Source organism: Acyrthosiphon pisum, chromosome X (assembly GCF_005508785.2).
Source record: "Acyrthosiphon pisum isolate AL4f chromosome X, pea_aphid_22Mar2018_4r6ur, whole genome shotgun sequence".
Taxonomy (NCBI): domain Eukaryota; kingdom Metazoa; phylum Arthropoda; class Insecta; order Hemiptera; family Aphididae; genus Acyrthosiphon; species Acyrthosiphon pisum.
Window position 1 is genome coordinate 104,982,560 of NC_042493.1, and position 17,985 is coordinate 105,000,544.

Genomic DNA, 17,985 nt, shown 5'->3' on the forward strand with positions numbered 1-17,985 from the left:
TAATACTATGTATGATAATATTTAACATAACTAAAAAATTTAAATTAAATTAAAACTAATTAGGTACACATTACATTCTACATGATTTTTCTGAGTAAACCAAAACTATCGAAGAAGTATAAATTACGCATAAAAAAAGTTCATGGGGGGGGGGGGGAGTAAAACCACCTGTTTAGATGCTTGGTTCTTATTCATCTAATCGGATAAGATGCTCTTTTGATCAGCATATTACGATAAATCAGGTACTATAGAAATTGAAAACTTAAGCGAGTTTTACTGTTATATACCGGTATATTATAATATATTTAAAATGCAATGAAAACAAAGGTCCACTCCTGTAGTCCTGTCGCGGCATTTATGTGTCGCGCTCTGGCCATTAGCTTATTATTTTTCTTTATGCCATTAATTAATTGTCAGCTGAGCAGTTAATTACCTATCAGCATTTTATTATCATTTGTGGTTATTACGTAACGTTGTTTTTGTAAGGCTATCATGTAGATAGTCATATGTTATTTTTTTCCTCTTCGATATATACAGTTTTTTATTAGTTTTTGTCTCCAAGTTTCAGGTAGTTTGATTTTTATAATTACGTCTATATTTTTTTTGGATAGAACATTTTTTGTTTGGTTTGATCTCGCACGGTATTAAATAAACGTACCTATTACTGTTATTCATTATTATTATAATTTATAGTAGTGTGGTGTTTCGATAATTATAACGTGTGATATATATTCAATATTATACAGTCCACTTCATGCCTACTTTGTTAGTAGTTTATTACGAAAGGTGTCGATTTCCTAATGCTGCAATCACCTGAGTACTGAGTAGTTAAAACTCCTATTAATGGATTCAATGCAAACTTAAAAAAACTGAAAAATACCGTGAAATTTTTTTCCATTACCCACTTTCAAAAATGATGGTCCTTAACTGTCGAGACGATTTGGAAACCGTTGACATTACTAAAAATATTATGATTACCTCATTAAGTTCCGCTCGCCCTTTTATTTCGAACCTTATCGAAGACATTTTCGCAGCTGGATAGTATTTCAACAGAAATTTCTTCAACTTATCTTCAGCTGTTTCTGAAATCTGAGCCACGTAACGCGGCTCGTCATCCACAGGCTTGTCGAACCGTCCGTAGACCTCGTCGTTGCGAATCATTTCGAAAATGAAAGTTGTCACTTCGCCCATGTTCTTAGATTTGATCAGTTTAGTTGGAACTACATGTTTCTCGTTCACGTGTTGAAGCCTGTCTGTGGTTTTTCGTATGTCCAAAAATATTTTCTCTGAAAAATAAATCACAATCGTATAAAAAATAAATTTCGTTTATTCGTTTCAGAGTACGCGTATTATGAAACAAAATACCACACTTAATATGTATACAAATAAACGCTAAATTTGACAAATATTTTGTTTGAAATAAATTTCCAACCAACCCCCCATCCAAAATTCCTGAGCACGCCTCTGCGAGGGACAGTTACAGTATTTTATGGATAATGAAAATACGAACCTCAATTATATTATTACGTTGAAATAATAAAAAGCGGATTTTCCGATTAAAACCTATATAGCCCTCCTTGTTGAACACGCTCAACACGGCTAAAAAGAAAATAATAGGGTTTTCGACATTTTCAAATACGTTTCCCGGTGAACGCAATCGCCCAGCCAAATTGTATGTAAAATTTTAATTTAAGCGATTATACCCAATTACAAAATATCGTAAACGATTATTTTCCGGGATTAAACGTTTTCTGTAGCTGGTGCAATATAACATAATTATATAGTATTGTTCGCAGGACTTGCAAACGTTGTATTTGACGAAAAACGATTGAAATTTGTTAACGTTATTATAACGGAAAGCGAAAATCTAAAATAATTAAATACTGCAAAACAAAACATAAAGATTAACAAAATATATTCCATATCAATATATCATTAAACAAAACATAACGCAAAACGTAATTTATAGAATATCATTGAACGAAAAATAACGCTAAACGAAATTTTTTAATATCTATTTATTTAAAAGGTCTATTGACTATTGGTTTTGTAGAAACATTTATTTTATGCAAACAGATCATATTTTATTCCATATCCGGCCCATTACCTACCCGGAATTAGTTATTACTTTTTAAGTTTAAGATGATGTCACACCCCCATGTGTTGTCTCCGTCTTACAAATGTATGATTTAGCAAAATCTGTTTGCGTGGGACAACTTTTATCTTTCTATGTTTGTAGTAGTGGCTCCAAAATTTCTGAACATATAGCGGTGGGAATTATCTATGCAACAGCTTGCCCATTTTACAGATAACATAAATACAATAAAAGTTATTATTGCTTCTAAACATTTGGTTTTTTTTTGTTTTATTCATTTGCTTATAGAAAATGATTGGATAGTGCTATTAAAAATAAGAGCACGCTGTTGCACAGATAAATTTCTTCTTTACGTGTTGTGAAAATTTGGTAGTTCTACAACAATTAATATGGTGCGAGAAAAGTTGTCTTGCGCAAAACAATTTTTGCTATGTTGTACATTTGTAAGACGAAGACAAAACATACATCCTTTTAATAGGTATTAACACTATTTTAAATAACGACAAACGCTAAACTTGGATAACGTTTTAATTCTGAATAACGATGAACGCAAAAGTTGAATAACGTTTTAATTCTAATTAACGATAAACGAAAAAATTGTGTAACGTTTTAATTGCAAATAACATAAAACGGAATTTTTTTTCAAATGCAAGCCCTGAATTTGTGCGTATTATATTATACTCGTGCACACTCACCCGCAATTTTCTTTTTCGTCAACTCGAATACGGCCCTCTCCGCGAGACCGCTCACGAAATATCCAACGTTGCTCTTGACGTCAGCTTCGTGTTCGGTAACACGCCTGATCAAGTTTATGTAGTCGACCGCGGACGTGCCAGGTTCCGTTAGCAATTTGGCCCTAGTTATCATTTCGAACATCGTTTCATCTGATAAATTGTAGTCCACGTCTAAAGCATAAACAAACGTACATTATAATATATAATTCAAACGTAAAAGCATCATTCAATCGCGAGCACGACGTCAACAATTCTAGTAATATTATTATAGCAGGTGTGTGATTTTCAGACATTACTCGGGTATAATTATTTGAAACTATAGGCACTTATGTAGTTTTGAGTATACTCACTCACGAGCTACGAAAAACAGTAGATTAGTAAACAGACATAGTTATAAAAAAAAAACCCAGTTACTCAGAGCATAATAAATTATAGCAGTTACACTTTAGTACTGAGCAACAACACAAAATACCTATTACCTAATTAAAAACTAACAATTGGACAAAATACAACAAATACTTAACCCCTTTCTAAGATACGGATGCATAAAAAATAATTTTTTTTTTTTAAATTATTTGAATTTCATCGATTTGATGTTATACAAAAAAAAATAAAACGTGCAATAATGTATTTGAATATAAGCAGTAATTATAATATAATCGCCTTCGTGTGCGTTCACTGGAACTATCAAACGACAATATTGTTTCGTTTCAATGTGTCGATGCCTTAATGTCACTCATTATAATACAAAATAAGCAAAGGTGGGCATTAACTTAAATAGTTAATACATTTTTTTTTTAACTTAAACTAATTCAGTTAACATTATTATTATCGTAATTTAACTTTTTATAGCTTATTATCATTGTCGTGCAGTTAATTTTATTTTCATGTCATAGGTAATCAACTAAACAATACTGATTCGTTGATTCTTTTTCGATTTTGTTTCTTTTTAATATTTTAATATTATTATTATAATATTTTGTTCATTATTTAATATTATAATATTGTTTATTTTCTAATTATATATTATAAAAATCTAATTTTTACACAGTGTGAAACGTCTCGGTAAATGTGTGAGTATAACAAAATTTAAGTGCAGATAATGACTACATATTGTTACTTGAAAAAATAATTTTTTTTTTAACTGAGTTAAGTTAATTTTATTTTCTATCGTAACTTTAAATTTATCTAGTTAATTATTTAGATTCTGAGGGGAGCGGAGAGATGAATGTATTGATTTTATAATGATGTGTTTTTTTATTTTAATTTTTTAGATTTTATATGGAACGATGAATGTATGGATTTTACAATGATGTGTGTTTTTTTTTTATTTTTTTTTCTATTTTATTGTGTGTCATCATCTAACCTTTTAGAACAGTAAAAATGCTTAGATTTTCTTCAACAGTATCTTTTCTGATAGGAAAGTGAATCTAGTTGGTACTTTGTGAAGCGATTTTGTTATTTTATTGTTATTCAAAAACTGTAGATACATAATAATTATACTGAAAGTTTATATTTTCATTTTCTATACACCATCAAATTTTGAAAATATTTTGACACTTTTTGAGCTGTTTACTGACATTGTCAGTTTTCATTTTTTTTTTTCAATAAATATCAATAAAATGTTATTTGTTGGGTAAAAAAGAGTGAAAATTTAATGAAAGGCTGTTGATATATTATACAATAGAAGTTGAAAAATATTAAAAATACTTAGGCACGATTATTTTTTATAGGCACTTAAAGTTTGAATTTTGACAAAATTTAATAATTATTTTGTAGTTAAAAATGTATAAAATGTATAACTTTTATAGCGAATGATTGAAAATTTAAAACAAGGTTCCACGCAAATAGGTTATATATAATTTCTTTATTCACAATAATATCATAAAATATATTTAGTAATAGGTATGCTAATATCATAGGCAGCTGACTGACCGTTTTCGCTCAGAATCGTTTTTCTTATACAATTATATTATACCATTGAAATCAAATTTAACACCATCCATTACAGTGACCCACTTGTAACCACTGTACAGCAGAGCGACATCCACTTACCCACCTTTTCATTTATTTGTGTCTGTGTCGTGTACACACGTATTTTGACACTTTTTGAGCTGTTTACTGACATTGTCAGTTTTTAATTCTTTTATTTATTTTTTTTTCAATAAATATCAATAAAATGTTATTTGTTGGGTAATTTTATGCAAGGCTCTTAATATATTGTTACAATTCCATTTGAAAATATTAAAAATCCATAATTACATTGAAAGTTCAATCTTGTCAAAATACATAAAAATCACGAAAAATGCAAATTATTTTTAGTTATAAATTCATAAAAACTTTTGTTTTTAAATCTATGATTTGAAAATTAATTACAGGATTCCTTATTAGTTTTCTATTTTTATAAAAATAAATGTCTTCTTCTTCTTATGTTTATAGCGGTGAATTCACGACTATCGCCGCTTCTAAAATGCATTTCCACCTCTCCCTATTCAATGCCGCTTCTATATCTAGCAATGGACTGACTTCTTTTAGGTCTTTTTCTATTTTATTATTCCATCTCTACCGAGGTCTGCCTCTTGGTCTTTTTCCCATTATCTTGCTACCCGTGACTTTCTTAATTAGCATGCCTTCGGCTCGCCAGACATGACCTGCCCATTCCAACCTCTTTCTGACTAAGAAGTGTTGTAGACTTGGTATATTGTAGAACTGCAACAGGTTTTCATTAATTCTTCTTTCGAATCTTTCGAAGTCATTGTTGTATACTGGTCCATATATTTTCCTCTCAAAGCTCTGCAGTTGTTCTTCATACCCCTGGGTATTAGACCATGTCTCGCATGCGTACGAAAATTACCAAATTATTTTTAGTTGAGAATTCATAAAAATTTTTTTTTTTAAATTTGAGATTTGAAAATGTAACACATAATCATTCAAAAGTTTGTCTACCTTTATCAAAAAAAAAAAAAAAATGTATGCAACAAATCAAATTAAATTTTTATGAGCGTTTGAAGTTCATACTTTTACAAGATTGGAAACAATACAATTTGTGTGTGTAGTGTACTAGTGTATTATTGTGTATCAAACAATTGTGTCTATTTAATTTACGCCACACTGAGGTATTTTCGCCGTAAGATCCGAAAGAGTTTTACTGCCGCGATGTTTCTAACTAATCTAGACGTAATCGTCTAGTTATATGAATTTATTTAGAAATGGGTAAATATTATTGTGGTATCGATGCACTGTTATATTCTTACGAATTACGATAGATCATTATATAAATATGAGACAATTGCGGAATATGTATCTTCAATTAAAACGACATTAGATGATGAATATTTCAAATTGTATAGATTGTTAACGCGTATTAAAAGATAAATTAAATAAAAATAATTTTCAGTTTGGCGCCCCTTCCGAGCTGGCAGTCGCCCAGGTCACCCATAGCTTTCGCCGGCCCTCGTTATGTATAAATTACTTTATTCAAATGAATTATTAATATTAATATTAATTTTAATCAAATATCCTTAGTAATATAAGACGGCCGTCTGACCGTTTTCTCTCAGAATCGTTTTAATGATATTATATCATTGAATTCAAATTTAAAAACATCTATTGCAGTGACCCACTTGTAACCTACTGTACAGCCACGTGCCCATCTTTTTTTTTTATCTTTTAACTTAACTGAAGGGAATTCAGTGTTGTTAAGGAACAAATGAAGGAATTAATTTCTTTATTTTTTAAAGGAATGGGAACGTGAATTAATTCCTTATTTTTAGCACCTTTGAAAATAAGTACCCAATAACCATTGCCCATTTGTCATCAATCATCATAACAATAATAATAATAATAATACGCTACCGTTCATCATAATCGTCTGCATCAACGACGGTGGCTGACTATCGTCCATCAAATCGAACAGGTAACGTCGAGTTTTTTCTTCCGCGTACTCCTTGGGAACGGAAAGTTCCGATTCGCCTCCCGTGGGCGTCTCGGTTATGTTAGCTTGCAGACACGCTGTCATTTTGTTCCATAGCGGTGCCGTCTTATTCCAGAACGCTGCATCCTGTGCGCATTTAGTGGAGTTTATCCTCAAATTCTCAATGCGCTGGATAAACGTGAGGTTCATATTCTCGGATTTCCATTTCTACAGAAAGAGTACGACAAAACACGAGATTATAAACACAACAGCGATAAGACGGCGACTAAATTACATCAAATTATTATATTTCAATGATTAGTATGAAAACGATTACCTATATTATATTACGTGCTTAAAGTCGCGGCCAGACGAATATGCGGTTGGTGGCTCCGCCTACTTTTTCCGGCGGCTAATAAGAACGTATAATTTTAGGTAACGTTCACACATGAATAGCACGCGATTTTCAAATTCGTTTTGAATGAAATGATTTTTTTCTAGCATATTACTACGTGAACGTAGGCTTTCTTTGTGCTAAATGTTCCATTGAATTTTATCTTTATTCTACTTTGTTTTCAAATATCCTGCCAACATTTGTTACTCACTAGTATTATATCGCCTATAGTCCGGGTCACGAAAAGTGGCGGCTGATTTTAGCGCTCCTAGTTGTTATAGTAGTAGATAGCTATTAGTAGTAGATAGCCCTAACAAAAATACACCACTGGGGGCGCTAAAATCAGCCGCCACTTTTCGTGACCCGAACTATAGCGGTGGGTGGAGCCACCAACCGCACATTCGTTTGGCCGCGACTATAGAAGTTATAACTAATATTAGATAATAAGACGTCAAGTAATTCAAAGACAATTTACAAGATGCCATTTATTTATGTCTGTGGAATATGTGGACATGCTACGGCGTATCGGATCATTCAGATAAATTAGAAAAAATTAAAATAATTAATTTATCAAAGAAAGAATATATTAATACTCGTCTACGGTTTAATTAATAATTCATTAAGTTCAATGTTTAATCATTATTACTTAATTCATTTTTTATAACGATACAAAACTATTTTTTTATGATAATTTGATACTTACATATTGAACCTTAGACACTTTATAGCTACCTATACAGATATTAAAAATATCTTATTTAAGAAATGTCAGTACAAGTGACACGTGTGTGAAAAATTAGATATTTTTGCAATTCTATAGTCTTTTTGAAAATATTTAATTAAAACATATTATGCACCTATTTTGCGAATATTGTCTACGGTTATTTATTATTATACAATATATCACTTACTGGATTGTAGCCACAATGGTCTGAAGACTCTGCTTCCATTTCTATATTTTCATTACTAATTTCGTCAATCTCCTTCACATCTTCCTCCGACGGTTGTTTGTTTTCTACGTATTTCTCTATTAATGCCTTGTTGTTTTCCATCGTCCGTATTTGACTGGCATATTTTTCATAATACTGGTTCAATTCTTTATCCTGTTTCGTTGCCAATGCAGAACGTTTAAGATTTTCTATATTTTTCAGGGTTTTTCGTTCTCTATTTTTTCTTTTATTCTTCAGCTCTAATGTTCTGTAATATCCTAGGTTTTTCATAGCGGTTATCCGAATTTCTTTTTCATCCCATTTCTCTTTATTTCTAGCAATTTTTGCAATTCGTTCATTCTCCCGTTGTTTTTTAAAATTCTGAATATGTTCATCCAGTAATTTTATATTGTACAATATAAGTCTTATTCTGGACTCGAATTGCTGTTTGATTATCGCTTTCCGCTTATCCACATTTGTTAAAAAAACTTTTCCGTACTGCTCATACTCCATTTCATGAATTGCAGATAATTTAAATTTGTTAATTTCATGTAGAATTTAATCGATCTATAATCAAGTTTCTAAAGTACAAGTAAATAAATGTAATATTAGATTTGATAAAAATTGAAAAATGTTTGTTTATAAATAACTGTTGCTATATAATTGCTATACCAATACGCTATCTTACTGTTACTGTTAATGTTAAATTGCCAATAGAGCCAATATAGGTACCCAATTATTAAAACAATATAATTTATTTTGCACCGGAAATTTTTCGTATACAAGTACCCTCAGCGGCATCAGCTGTAGGTTAGTAACCTAACCTGTGAATGTGGTGATCGTGATATCGGGCGTCCGGGAATCGGGCCACAACTAATCGTTTTTTCAAATAGGTATATGGTAATTGGGCCACTACAGCTTAACATTTATAATATGTGGACCCGGCGATTGGGCCACTATTTTCAAAGATTCTTTATTATTGTATCCAGTAATTGGGCCACTAAATTAATATGTTATAAGTACCTAAATTGCTTATTACAAATTTAAATTTCCAATGTTCTTTGCAATTTATTTATGTTGACGGCACTTTCAAATTCGGTGTAAAGCATTTTTATCAATTATTTTCTATTCATGGTTATAAAGATAATTCATATGTTCCTTTAGTATTTTGTGTACTTCAAGACAAGCAAAAAGATACTTATATTGAAACATTAAAATCAATAATCCTTTATTGCTCTGATCATATTTTACAATTTAACAATTTAAGCCAACAAAATAAGTTACTATCGATTTAAGGACTTCGCAAAAAATAATTAAGCGTAAGTACACGTGCTGGTATAGAAATTATAGGATATAAATTTCACGTTGCGCCATCATGGTAGTGAAGAATTCAGGCTGTAGACTTAAGTAAAGAATATAAATATAAGATTTCTAAAATGGGCAAGTGGCTAGGAAATATATTTGGAATTTCATTTTTAAATCCAGTAGAAGTAAAGAAGTAGGTATCTGCGTTGTAATGGATTTTATGAGTGATAGATACCACAGAACAATAAATTTACAAAATGTTATGATATTATTAAGTACTTATATTTGATAATATTATTGTGAATAAATTACTTTATATATAACCTATTTACGTGGAACCTTGTTTTAAATTTCCAATCCTTAGCTATAAAAGTTAACATTTTATACATTTTTAACTACAACATAAATATTAAATTTTAATTTGATTTATTTTGTCCAAAATCAAACTAAAAAAATTGTGCATTTGTTTTTAATATTTTTAAACTGCTATTGTAACAATATATCAGGAGCTTTGCATTAAATTTTTACGTTTTTTAACCAAACAAACAAAATTGTATGATATTTATAGAAAAAAAAACTAAAAAATATTAAAACTGAGAATGTCTGTAAACAGCTCAAAAAGATTCAAAATATTTTCAAAATTTTATGGTGTATAGAAAATGAAAATATTAAAATTCAGTGAAATTTTCAAATATCTACAATCATTCGTTTTTAATTACAATAAAATAAGAAAATCGTCACATAAGAAATCGAGCGAATATCAAATGTTGTAAAAATATGAATTTCAAACGCTCATAAAAATGTAATTTGTCTTTCTTGTAGACATTTTTTTTGTTGATAAAGGTAGACAATATTATGAGGAATCTTGTATTACATTTTAAAATCTTAGATTTAAAAAAAAATTACCCACATGAGAAATTGAGTGAATATCAAATGTTGTAAAAATAAGAAATTAAAACGCTCATAAAAATTCAATTTGTCTATCAGGTGGACATTTTTAATCCTTATATATAAAATTTGAACATTTCATAAATTTTTAACTACAGAATAATTATTCAATTTTAAATTTGATAAATTTTGTTAACATTCAATCTTTAAATGCTTATAAAAAAAAATTGTGCCTATGTATTTTTAATATTTTTCTACTGCTATTGTAACAATATAGCAGGAGCCTTGCATTAAATTTTCAAGCTGTTTTACACAACAAACATAATTTAATTGATATTTATTGAAAAGAAAACAAAAAAAATTGAAAACTGAGAATGTCCGTCAAAAAAAGTCAAACTATTTTCAAAATTTTATGGTCTATAGAAAATGAAAATATTAGCATTCAGTGAAATTTTCATGTATCTACAGTTATTCGTTTTTGAATTACAGTGAAATAACAATATGTGCTACGTGAGAAATGGAGTGAATATCCAATCTTGTAAAAATATGAAACTCAAACGCTCATAAAAAATTAAATTGATTTGCTTGAAGATATTTTTTTTTTTGATAAAGATAATATCTTTGTATATTATACAAACTTATGAATGATCTTGTATTACATTTTCAAATCTTAGATTTAAAAAGAAAATTTTTATGAGTTTCTAACTCAAAATAATTTTCAAAGTTTCGTCATTTTTACGTATTTTGGCAATATTTGAACTTTAAATTGCTTATGAAAAAAAATGATAACTATCTATGTATTTTTAATGTTTTTCAACTGTCAGTATAATAATATATTATGAGACTTATATTCAATTTCCAAAACTGATAATGTCCATAACCAGCTCAAAAATATCGATCACAAAATAAATTTCTACCCTAAACTGATATGAGCGTTTAAAGTTCATATTTTTACAACATTGGATATTCACTCGATTTCTCATGTAAGTAGGAATTTTCTTATTTTTTTACCGATTATTTTGTATCGTATATAATGTGTGTGTTTGACTTGGACGTCTGTACAACAATTGTAGTCTGCTGTACACCTTATTCAATATTTTAATAAATGTGCTTATTTCGCGAGTTATTTTCTGGTACAAGGCTTAGAAAGTACCACGAGTTGTAAATTGTAATTTTTCATTTAAAACCTACCCTGTTTATTTCAAGCCTTAAAATATCTTGTATCTACATATTAATAGTATATAATAATAATATACTAAATATAGATTATATTTATATTGATTAAATATAGATATAAAAAATATAGATTTAAAAAATATTATACATATCTCGTTCAGAATCTAATATTTTATATTAAATTGAATGAATTTTTTTTAATAATTAGATTAAAACCATTGGTAAACAATTAGATACCTACATTTTATGCAAATACAATTATTAAGATTATTTTACATTTATATAGGCTATGATAGAAGAGGACGATTCTTATAATGTAGATACTGATTTAGCAACAATAATAATAAGTGATGAATTATAATTATTACCTATTCAATATGTTTGTTAACATTATTTCATTCTGATATAAATTAAAAATATTAAGTTAGGTATATCTAAGTTTCAACTTCAAATTTAATTTAAACTAAAAACTGAAACATAAGGTATTAAAGAAATTATAAATGATAGCATGTAACTAAAAATAACTTAATAGTTAACAAACATTTTGAATTTCAAATTCTAGTTCGCAATTTTGAAGATTACGCCCCACCCACCATGATTTTTTTTTATATCGTCCCTGTAGGCACAATCGTTATCAACAATAAACAATACTAGCCAACACAGTATAATATCAATTTTATTTTATAAATGACATAGTGTTAACTGTTTATACGTCATAATAATATTATAATAATAAACATTTTTTTTTTTTTTTGATAAAGGTAGACTAACTTATGAATAATATTGTACCTATTACATTTTCAAATCTTATTTGTATATCTATTCATGTATAGAAAATAGAAATATAATCAACCAGTGAAAATGTCATGTATCTACGGTCATTTGTTTTAATGTTACACCAAAAACCAAAATCAATTTTCGCAAAAACAGCTTTTGCGTAAAAATTCCCGTTTTTCCTTAATTTTTTTTTTGTTTTTCACGGCGCTTTTGAAAACTATTGGAAATTTCAAATTTTGACTTCCCGAATGCACCAACTAGATTCACCTTCCCATCAAATAAGATACTGAAAATCGAAGTAGTTTTACTGCTCCAAACCGTGATGACAGACACAAAAAAAAAAAATAAAAATAAAAAACACATCATTGTAAAATCAATACATTCATCGTTCCACTCAGAATCTAAAATCTAGAATAACTATTTTTGTTCTTTTGTTGTGATTTTATAATATAATTCGTAGGTACTTTATACTTCTAAAGTATACTATTACCTATATATCTATGATAGTATTATGGCTTGTTGTTGATGTATAACGCGTAATAAGTACCTAATTGATATTGTGATATGATTAATTTATTATGGGTCAATTTTTTTTTAATACCATAGATAATTATATAATATGTCTTATACCTAGACTGACATACCATCTCTTCTCAGAATCGTTTTTCTTATACAATGATATTATATCATTGAATTAAAATGTAATACTATCTAGTATACAGTGACCCACTTGTAACATACTGTACAACAGAGTGACATCCACTTGCCCCCCTTTTATTATTTTTTTTTCTATAAATATCAATAAAATTGTATTTCTTTGGCCAAAAAGCGTGGAAATGTAATTTATGGTGCCTTATATATTGTTACAATAGCAGATAAAAAACATTAAAATACATAGGCACGTTTTTTTATAATAATTATTTAAAGTTTTTATGTTGACAAAATTTATCAAATTGCAAATTTAATAATTATTTTGTAATTAAAAGTTCTTCGTAAGTAGTTAATTTTGTAACCAAAAAATCCAAAAAAAATACATAAACACTATATATTTACAGTTATTTTAAGTTCAAATTTGAACGAAATTACATACTAAAAACCAAGAACCACGATTTTAGTTATTTTGTTGTTAATCTGTAATATTATTCGTTGGTACTTGAAACTTCTAAAGTGTACTTATAATCTTAGACACTTATCCTTTTATTCATATACCACCGTTGCCTATATTAATAACATTACCTATCCGCTGCGGTCACCGATAAAGGGCACATTAAGTGACTGCTGAATTCTTCGATCGATGCAATCACGCAGTTATTAATATTATTATGTTTAGTTATAAACGTGAACTAAGATATTTATGGTACTAACTTACTACCTACTATAGTTTTTTTTAGATATAGTTAACCCTATTATTACTAGGTACAGATTATAATATAATATAGGCTATAATATACATATTTTATGGAACAAAACAATTTTTCTATTGGTTATACTAAATAAATGGATGTCGCTCTGCTGTACAGTAGATATGGGTCATTGTATAATGGATTGTATTAGACTTGAATTCAATGATATAATATCATTGTATAAGAAAAACGATTCTGAGCGGAGACAGTTTGTCAGTCTGGATATTTTATATTGTTATTATTTATTACACACTTTTCTTAAGTTCGCTTTCACGTCTGTTTGTCTGTAATCAATGGGTAAACAATTACAGCCGATAGCTTTTGAAAACGTGGAGAGGCAACATGGACATACAATCCTGTGGCTCAAATGAATCGATCGCCTACTACGTGGCAAAATACATTTCAAAAGCAGAGCCTACCAAACTGAATGTTAGTGTTGCTCAGGCCATCAGAGAAATTCGACGAGAAGAATCTCTCGAAAATTATTCAAAATTTGCATGCGCATAATGAACGAACGGCAGATTTCAGCGTGTGAATGCGCCTTCAGACTGTGTCACTTGAGCTTGACGGAAAATTCCAGGCAGTGCATATTTCTAAATACTTGCAAGCCAGAACAATGGTACAGAATGCTGAAATTCGATACAGCTGGTAGATCAACTGGTGAATTTTTTGCCAACATATTTCAAAGATATGAGAACCAGCCACGTGAGCATGCTGACTATAACTTTCCCGCAATGTGTCTGATGGAATTTGCAATGAGATTCCAACCGCACTACAGAAGCATCGAGGTAAAGAAGAGGGTGAAGGTAACGTTGACCAAGACGCCTACGATAAAGTCCCAGTTAGGCAGAGAAAGAAATTAATAAAACTTAACGACAATTCCGAAATTACCGCAAGAAATGTAACAGCAGCCATCCGAGTGTCATACTTCGTAGCGGCAATGGATCCAGAACATTTTTACTACAGCCTCCTTCTTCAATACATGCCGTACAGTTCGGAAGATGAAATTCTCCGAGGATTTGATTCTGCCAAAGAAGCTTTCAAGGCTCGAGAGAATGATTTAAAACAAAACTGTGCAATGATGGATGAGTTTCATCAGTGACAACTAGAAAATGCGTTTAATCAAATACACGCATTCGAGATGTTCGACGCAAACCCAGCTGATTTGCTCCAACAACAAGAGGAATTCGTCGAGCCAATAGACAATCGAATGGACGATGAACAATTCAATTAAACTCTCCGCGCCATGAATATTGGACAACAAGAAACCTTGAATCTCATCACAAGGAATATTTCCGGACAGATTGGGGGAAGTAACAATCGGTTGCACCTATTTATAACCGGTCAGGCAGGAACGGGTAAAACTTTTCTATTTAAACTGCTTAAGGACTAGGTTAACAGATGTTACGGTAAATCAGTCGTCAAGGTCGGTGCTTTATCAGAAGTCGCAGCGAGACTAGTAAGAAGATCGACTCTGCACAGTATGCTCAAATTACCTGTGCAGAAGGACGGTAGAATCGTACAAATGCCACTATTGTCTGGCCAATATCTTCAACACATGCGGCTAGAATGGAAAGATGTCGAGTTTATCTTCATTGACGAAATTTCTATGGTACCATACGAAATGCTGTGCATGATCGAGTTTCGACTGCGACAATTGAAGAGTCCCGAGGAAATGTTCGGAGAAATTAATGTATTGCTGTTTGGCGATCTGATGCAGATACCGCTAGTGAAGAGACAACCAGTTTTCAGTCAGTCCAGACACATGATACCGGCTACACATTTGTGGGAATTATTCACTTTGATTGAGCTGACGCAAAATATGAGGCAGCAAGGTGATACAACTTTCTTTGACGTCCTCAATGCGCTGCGAATTGGAGAACTAACGACAAGTCACATGTTCGTGTTGATGAGTCGGGTTAGTACAGAGACGGACGGGGAATTCTCTATAGAGAAGGCTATGCGCATTTACCCGACCAACAAGCAAGTGGAGGCCCACAGTAATAAAGTACTACAATACTTTCGAGAAAAAAATGTCGAAATGTTTACCATTCGAGCTCTAGATTCTTTGGTCGATGCCACTAGGCCGCTAAAAAATTCAATCGACACCGTCATATCGGATGACATCAACAAGACCGGAGGATTGCCGAGAGAGCTGGTAATATTTGTGAGTACAAAAGTGATGCTGCGATCTAACATCGATGTACAAAAAGGCTTGGTCAATGGAACAATAGGTTTTGTAACGGAACTGAAATGGGCTGGTGGCTTCCGCAGAGGTCAGATTTACAAGCAGGACATACCGGGCGTAATGGTGGATTTTGGCGTGGATGGGATCCACCTTATCAAGCCAAAATCAATACAATTTCCAGAAAAATTCAGTTACGGAACTGCTGAGCGCCGTATGCTGCCTTTAATATTATCATGGGCTTCAACAGCCCATAAAATGCAAGGCACCACAGTCGACTATGCTGTCGTTTACTTGGGACGGAAACTATTCGTACAAGGTCAAGCGTACGTCATCATTAGCAGAGTTCGTAGCTTCAATGGACTTCATACCGAAGAGTTGGACGCTTCAAAAATAACGGGAAAGACATCCTGTAACGTTGACGCTTTGGATGAAATTGAAAGAATGAGACAACGTCTATGATGAGACACTTATTTATTTATTAATAAATCATAATCATCAGTAGTTTGATTCTTTTTATTAAATATAATAAATTTGTTTCATAAATATTTTTTACACGTTAAATAAAAAAATTTAATTTTAACTAAAAAGTAGAGTAGTAAAATTTTTTTTAAAAACACACTTTTCTAAAAAAACATTTAAAAAAAATATATTAAAATAACAAAAAATTAATGAAAAATTTAAAAGTGGGTGGTGCATCATACAAAACATTTAAAGCCGAGCTAAGTCTCACATAAACTTCTTTGTTCAATCCTGTATATAAGATAGTGATTGGGAGTATATGCCGAGTGTAAGAGCACCACACACTGTTAAATTTTTCATCAACAAATTTTTCATTAATTTTTTGTTTTTTTAGTATATTTTTTTTTAAATATGTTTTTTTAGAAAAGTGTGTTTTTAAAAAATTTTATTTTTTTTAACATGTAAGTTGAATTAATATTATAATATTATAATTTTTCAATCGTTTCTATGGGGATAAACAAAGTGTTAGAAATTAAAATCCAGTTTTTAGTGGTTTTTCGAAAAATGACCTCTCTAAAGTACCATATTGATCCAATTTACTAAAAGATCAGGCAAAAATAAAACCAATAGCTTCCTCGCTCTGCTCAGAATCTAAAATGAGATTACCAGTATACCGTGACATCACTTCTATCAAAAAAATTTGTTTTTCTTGGTTTTTCTTAGATTTAGTCCAATTGCTTCTGCATTATATATATGTTTCCGACTACACTTATAACAGCTCATCTATAAATATATAAATATTTGGGTACCTCTATAAAAACAACTGTTGAGTTTCGAATGAAAACTATTCGTAGTTAACTTCTGGGGAAATATAATTATCAAATACGTAGTCCATAAACTCTTCAATTATTTCGTCATCTGTAGGACGAATTGTCATCAACTCGTCTGTAAAGCAATCTATACTTCGGCCCACGAGAGAGTATTGCGCATGCAGACTGACGGTGGAGACCATTCCGAGGCCCCGTTTCCCCCACTATTTCCACGTCCGCTACACAACGTATGGCGTTGAGCGCAGCCGACCGTTGCCGAACAGCTATCGGCAATGCCGAGTAGTGGGGAATGCGCGGAATCTGACGAGTTTTCGTTGGGCGACGGGATACTCTCTCGTGGGCCGCAGTATATAACTTCGGTCGAACTCTTCACGGCCACGCAGTCTATTGATATACCACAATAGGGAATCAGCTCGTACATACTTCATAATGACCAGGGAATCAACTAATACATAAAATAGGTCTTGGAAATTAACTCACCTACAGTGAATTATACGTACCATGGGTAATGGTAGCCGTTGACAACAATTGTGACGTAGCAAAAACTTTCTACTTCAACGGGCTTGAAGGTACCAGAAAGACCAACATCGCCACATCTCATTTTGACAGTTGATTTGTGCGTTAAAAATTCCCATTTTTCTCTATTTTTTTCTTTTTGTTTATTTCGACGTTACTAAAATTACTGGGAATTTTTAATTTTGTTCTCTCAAATGCACCAACTAGATTCACTTTTCTATCAGAAAAGATGGTGATGTCAAAAATCAGAACCTTTTTAATAAACCAAATGTTGTCGACAGACGAAAAAAAATAATTTAAAATCACATTGTAAATTAAATACATTAATATAATAATCATTCACTATAATCAGAATCTAAAAATGTATATACTATAATG

At 30.8% G+C, this 17,985-nt stretch overlaps 2 protein-coding genes across 2 annotated transcripts in view; one reads left to right on the top strand and one right to left on the bottom strand.

Annotated features, from left to right (window-relative positions):
- The window catches only part of LOC100569811, an 11,981-nt gene extending 3,264 nt beyond the window's left edge, over window positions 1-8,717 (bottom strand). Inside the window, exons 1-4 of the mRNA XM_003245720.4 lie at window positions 8,048-8,717; window positions 6,685-6,970; window positions 2,791-3,000; window positions 979-1,286 (exon numbers count right to left, since the gene is read on the bottom strand). Of these exons, the coding sequence (XP_003245768.1) occupies window positions 979-1,286; window positions 2,791-3,000; window positions 6,685-6,970; window positions 8,048-8,578 (1,335 nt within the window). The 5' untranslated portion in view covers window positions 8,579-8,717. The remainder of the gene's footprint in view (window positions 1-978; window positions 1,287-2,790; window positions 3,001-6,684; window positions 6,971-8,047) is intronic.
- Window positions 8,718-14,860: 6,143 nt separating this feature from the next.
- On the top strand, window positions 14,861-16,261 carry LOC103309926 (ATP-dependent DNA helicase PIF1-like). Its single transcript, XM_008186655.1, has 2 exons — window positions 14,861-14,972; window positions 15,033-16,261. Exons 1-2 carry the CDS (start codon window positions 14,861-14,863, stop codon window positions 16,259-16,261), a joined length of 1,341 nt encoding a protein of 446 aa, XP_008184877.1.
- Window positions 16,262-17,985: the final 1,724 nt, after the last annotated feature.